The sequence below is a fragment of the Protobothrops mucrosquamatus genome, unplaced genomic scaffold, assembly GCF_001527695.2.
Source record: "Protobothrops mucrosquamatus isolate PMUCROS unplaced genomic scaffold, P.Mucros_1.0 scaffold81, whole genome shotgun sequence".
Lineage (NCBI taxonomy): Eukaryota > Metazoa > Chordata > Lepidosauria > Squamata > Viperidae > Protobothrops > Protobothrops mucrosquamatus.
Window position 1 is genome coordinate 1,157,193 of NW_015386458.1, and position 6,000 is coordinate 1,163,192.

General features: G+C 45.3%; 1 protein-coding gene across 1 annotated transcript in view; it reads right to left on the reverse strand.

Moving 5' to 3' along the window:
• MINDY4 (MINDY lysine 48 deubiquitinase 4) overlaps positions 1-6,000 on the reverse strand; it is an 86,236-nt gene that overhangs the window by 47,801 nt on the left and 32,435 nt on the right. The window contains exons 6-7 of the mRNA XM_015812402.2: positions 4,548-4,635; positions 2,773-2,861 (exon numbers count right to left, since the gene is read on the reverse strand). Coding sequence (XP_015667888.2) covers positions 2,773-2,861; positions 4,548-4,635 — 177 coding nt within the window. The remainder of the gene's footprint in view (positions 1-2,772; positions 2,862-4,547; positions 4,636-6,000) is intronic.

A 6,000-nucleotide genomic window follows, 5' to 3' on the forward strand; every position in this document is an offset into this window, starting at 1 on the left:
ATGTGATGGAATATAGTCCGTAGAGGCTCCTTCCCAGAGGGCTAAGAGACAGCAGATATTGGAATATCTTGTGGACAGGAAGAGGGCAAAGTCAGACCCTCCCTAGAGCTCCACAGAATATCTCTATACTTATGCAGCTAACCTGGCAAGATTCTGTCTGTAGGTGAACGACATTAAACCTGCATGTCATTCTTGGTTCTTCAGTCCTAACAGTAGCCCCCTCCTTTGGTCTGAGGCAGCACTGCCCACCCTTTGAGTGGAAACTTCAACTCCCAGAATCCTTCAGTTAATGAATTCTGAGAGTTGTCTACTGGTGTCCCACATTGTTGCACTGAGCAAGTGATTGGTTTCACTGCCTAGGCCAGGGATAGGCCACCTTGGCTCTTTTATGACTCGTGGACTTCAACTCCCAGAATTCCTGAGCCAGCATGGCTCAGCTTGGAAACCTCTCCCTTTCTCCTCAGCATGGCTGGCTCAGGAATTCTGGGAGTTGAAGTCCACGAGCCAAGGTGGCCTACCCCTGGCCTAAGAGGAAATATACAATGTCGATGCACATAAGGCTGAGGGTTAGAGGATTAGGGCTCAGATTAGGGTTAGGGTTAGGGGAGGGGTGTCAAACTGCCGGTCCGCAGGCCGGATGCATCATGCCGAAACTGCACCCACCCCAGCTCCGGCAATGGGGGAAAAGTCGCAATACGTCACGACACGACACATGATGTTGCGACTTTGACACCCCTGGGTTAGGGATTAGAGTTGTGCTGCTAGGTATTAGGTGTTAGGGATTGGGATTAGGGTTAAGGTATGGTTATGGTTAATGCTTAGGGACTAGGGTTAGAGGCTAGAGCATTAGAGCTAGGATTAAGGGTTAGGGTTAAAGAGGGTTAGAAGATTAAGATTAAGGGTTAGAGTTAGGGGATATGGTGCTGAGAGTTAGGTATTAGAGTTAGGATTGGGACTAAGATTACAGATTATGGTTAATGTTTAGGGATTAGGGTTAGAGAGGAAGGTGTTAGAGCTAGAGTTAATGGTTAAGATTAGGAGGGTTAAGAGGTTAAGTTTAAGGGTTAGAGTTAAGGCAGGGGTGTCAATCTCAATTTCATTGAGGGCCGCATCAGCATTGCGGTTGCCCTCAGGGGGCCGGGTGGGTGTGGCCAGGGTGGGTGCAGCCTACTGGGTGGGCATGGAGGGAGTGGGTGTGGCCTACTGGGTGGGTGTGGCCAGCTCTACATCGTTCACATCAAGGGTGTCTGTGGGGGCCTGGGCAGGAGTGGGGCAGATCTGAGGGTCTCTGGCAGAAGGGGGTGGGACCAGGGCAAGTGCCAAGGCATGGTCCACTGGAGGAGCCTCACTGTTCCTCTCAGGCCATGGGGGGGGGGGGCTTATGGAGCTAAGGCTGAATGCATTTCAGCATAGATGGCCACCACAAAATTGTACATTGGCTGCCGGCCGGCCTGGGCCAGGGCCAAGGCAGCAGGGGCCGTTCCCTCACTGTTTCCAGGATGGCTTCACAGGCCACATGAAATCACTTCTTGGGCCACATCTGGCCCCCAGGCCTTGTGTTTGATATGTCTGGGTTAAGGTAAGGGGCTAGTGAGTTAGGTTTAATAGGGTCAGTGTTATATATTTATAAGGTTAAAGGTTAGAGTTAGGGTTAAGGTGTATCAGTGGGGTATCAGTAGGGTGTATCAGTGGGGTGTCACCAAGACAGACCAAGACAGATGTTGTCTGAGATGCTGGGGTGCACTGCACCCCCATTCACACATTATACACCCCCTGAAGTTCCTTCCACTTGGAAGTTCTCGTTTGCATTCATCCCAGCTCTGTGATCACCTGCCTTTTGCAAAACACAAACAGAGAACAAGATTTCAGCTGCATAATTCCCTCCTCTGTCATCCTTGGCTAATACAACCCCTGGTTGTTTAGACAGAGGCACAGAATCAAAATCACGTGAAGTAGTAGTACCGATTTATAAAACTTTAGTAAGGCCACACCTGGAATGCTGCATCCAGTTTTGGTCACCACATTACAAAAAAGAAAAATGCAAAGAGCAACTAAGATGACTAAAGGTGTGGAGACTAAAACAAATGAAGAACATTTGCTGGAACTAGGTATAACTAGTCTAGAGAAAAGAAGGACTAGGGGTGATATGATAGCAGTCTTCCAATATAATAATAATAATAATAATAATAATAATAATAAGAAGAAGAAGAAGAAGAAGAAGAAGAAGAAGAAGAAGAAGAAGAAGAAGAAGAAGAAGAAGAAGAAGAAGAAGAAGAAGAAGAAGAAGAAGAAGAAGAAGAAGAAGAAGAAGAAGAAGAAGAAGAAGAAGAAGAAGAAGAAGAAGAAGAAGAAGAAGAAGAAGAAGAAGAAGAAGAAGAAGCACCAGAAGGCAAGAAGAGAAGCAACCTGGAATTAAGGAGAAACTTCCTAACAGTGAGGACAATTAACCAGTGGAAGCAGCTTGCCTTCAGAAGTGGTGGGTGCTCCATCACTGGAGGATTTTAAAGAAGAGACTGGACGGCCACTTGTCTGAAATGGTATAGGATCTCTTGCTTGAGCAGGGGGCTGGACTAGAAGACCTCTGAGGTCCCTTCCAGGCTCTATTCTGACCTGAACTGAAACCTGCATGATTTCCACGGCTTACACTTTTCAACTCCACCACGGAGGTCAACACTAGGACCACCCCCATTTCCCCCACAACAATAGAGGGGGAATTTCCTTGAACGGGAATGGGAAAAAAACCTGCGGGGCCCTCGGGGAACGTGGACTTACCTAACCGTGTTGTTCCGGCTACTGTCCCCAAAGATAAGATGTTGGAGGACGTGGGCTTGAACGGCTGCCAGGACCCCGCACGGCCCACCCTGGAAGAGGCCAGGAAAGAAGGGAGGAAATGAACACGTGTGAAAGTCTTTTGCAGCCTGGATCTCTTTCACCTGCCTGATGGCCTCTCCCCACCGCTGCTGTCCTTGGCCGCTCTCGGACACAATGAGATCTGCCGCTGCCAGGTTCTTAATTAAAACTTCAGGTCCCTGGATGTTTTCCTAACAAGGCCAAGCCAGGTTAGGTACGTGGCGGCTTTGTTCTGACCAGCAAAATCGAAAGCATCTGGGTTTTCTGATGGTTAAAATGTTAAGGGGGAGAGAAACAGCCACGGAGGATGATTTTAAAGTCCTGTTAAAAGGGCTCAAGTTGGACACGTACAACTCTGGCAATTCACTTAGAATTTGGGTTGGGGGGAGGAGGGGGGGGCTGAAAGCTTTCCTCCCACCTAGAATTTGGGTTGGGGGGAGGAGGGAGGGGGGTTTAAAAGCTTTCCTCCACCCCCACCCCCCTTCAGGGCATTATTGATCCATAGGAAATGCTTTCGAATGAAAAAAATAAATGTACAGCTAGAGCTTGACTTACAATCACAACGGAGCCCAATTTTTACGTTCGTTAAGCAAGGCAGTTGTTAAATGAGTCCTGCCCCACTTTATGAGCTTTCTCGCCAGAGTTGTTAAGAGAATCAGTGCTGTTGCTGAATTAGTAACACGGGGTTGTTAAGCGAATCTGGCTTTCTCCATTGGCTTTGCTTGTCAGGAGGTCGCAAAAGGGGATCACGTGACCCCCGGGACGCTGCGACTGCCGTAAATAGGAGCCAGTTGCCACGCATCTGAATTTTAATCACGTGATGCTGCAGCGGTCGTTAAGTGTGAAAAACAGCCATAGGTTAGTTTTCCCAGTACCGTAACTTCGAACACTCACCAAATGAACTGTTATAAATTGAAGACTTACCTGTATCAGGAATTTGCTACCAAATGATAGGCCGAGATACGGAATGGAAGCTTTCTCTATATGTCTCACAGGAGGGAGGATTTTTAAAATCGTTTTTCAAGGGGAGGAATACCCTTTATTAACAGCTGAGGAGGACGGAGAATCAGGGATGAATTCTTTCTATATATTTTTTCTCTTGGGAATAAATTGGATTAGGGCAGGGGTAGGCCACCTTGGCTCTTTTATGACTGATGGACTTCAACTCCCAGAATTCCTGAGCCAGCCATGCTGAGGGGAAAGGGAGAGGTTTCCAAGCTGAGCCATGCTGGCTCAGGAATTCTGGGAGTTGAAGTTCACCAGTCATAAAAGAGCCAAGGTGGCCTACCCCCGGCCTAGACAATGGAAAGTGTCTATGGAGACTCTCCATCATCCAGGTCATGGTTGTCCCAAAGGTGCTTTTTCAAGAAGCAACTGGACTTTGTTTTTGCTTGAAGTTTCCCTTCTCGTGTAAGAAGCTTCTTCAGCTCTGACTGAATGGTGGAGGATGGAAGTGGCATCATCAACTCTCAGAAAGAGAACTAATGACCAGACGACTGTAAGGAATATAAGTCTTTCCCTCCTCCACCGTTCAGTCAGAACTGAAGAAGCTTCTTGGATGAGAAGCAAAACGCCTTCAAAGGAAAACAGAGTCCAGATTGCCATTTCAAAAAAGCACCTTGGGACAATGGAAAGTTCCTTGCAGGTGAAGTTTACCAACTCTAGTCAGCCAGTGATTTTGGGGGGCCGATGGTTACCTTTTTTTGCACAATGCCGTATTTCAACTGCGGATTTTCGCTGAACGTAAAACTCTGGATTTTCCATTCTTCGTTGAAGCATCCAAGACTGGAGCCGAAAAGCAGAGTTTTTAGGTCCTTTATTAACAGAAAAAAGGAAAGGTGGATGAGGGAATAAAAGAAAGAGCAGGCATGAAAGAAAAAACTCCTACATTTATTTGGGAAACACATATAATGACAAAGACCGAGATACACCCTCTTAAACCAGGGAAGACAAAGCTGGAGAACATATATACAGGTAGTCCTCAACTTACAACAAATTCATTTAGTGGCCATTCAAAATGACAATGGCATTGAAAAAAAGTGATCTAAGGCCGTTTTCCACCCCTGCGACTGTTGCAGTATGGTCACATGATGGTCACATGATCAAAAATCAGACACTTGGCAATTGACTCATATTTATGACGGTTGCAATGTCCCAGGGACATGTGATCCCCTTTTGCGACCGTCTGGCAAGCAAAGTCAATGGGGGAAGCCAGGCTCACTTAACAACCGTGTTTCCAGCTTAACAACTGCAGTGATTCACTTAACAACTGTGGCAAGAAAGGGCGTAAAATAGGGCAAAACTCAGTTAATAACTCTCTCGCTTAGCAACATAAATTTTGGGCTCAATTGTGGACATAAGTTAAGGACTACCTGTAATCCCCCACTTAACCCCTATGCTATAAATGGTGCATTAACTTGGCATATGCTTTTCTTTTTCCTTATAATGTTGTTTCAGCAAAAATGAGTCACGGCAAGCAAAATGAGGTTTGGCTACAGATCCCTTCTGCACTTCTTCACCCTGCCCATCGTTTTGAAAAGTCTCTTTTCAAGTTTAATTGCTAAAACAAAACTTTAGAGAATTGCTGCTCAGGAATCTGTCATTAATGCCAACTTGCATTTGCTTACCATTTCTTCAACCAGCAAACACTTTTAAATGACATCCGAAGGGATAAATTAACAAAAGAGATAAAAGAAAAGGAAGACACAGAGTACTATCTAATATGGAACAAGTAGTATGACTGGTTGGAGACTAGAAATAATAGAGGAGAATAAATGTGGAAAGGTTAAAAGTGGAAAATGTGTGTATAATAATGTATAGTAATAATAATATGTATCATTCTTAGTATGAAGTATAGTATGAAGGAAGAAAAATGCAAATAAGAAACAACGGGGCAACAAGGACAAATATATCTAAAGAAGAATAAGGGGGGAAAATGTAAAGAATAGACGATTAATAATAATAATAATAATAATAATAATAATAATAATAATAATAATAATAGTAAAGTTGGAAGGGACCTTGAAGGTCATCTAGTCCAACCCCCTGCTCAGGCAGGAAACCCTATACCATTTCGGACAAATGGCTGTCCAGTCTCTTCTTAAAAACTTCCAGTGTTGGAGCATTCACCGCTTCTGGAGGCAGGTTGTT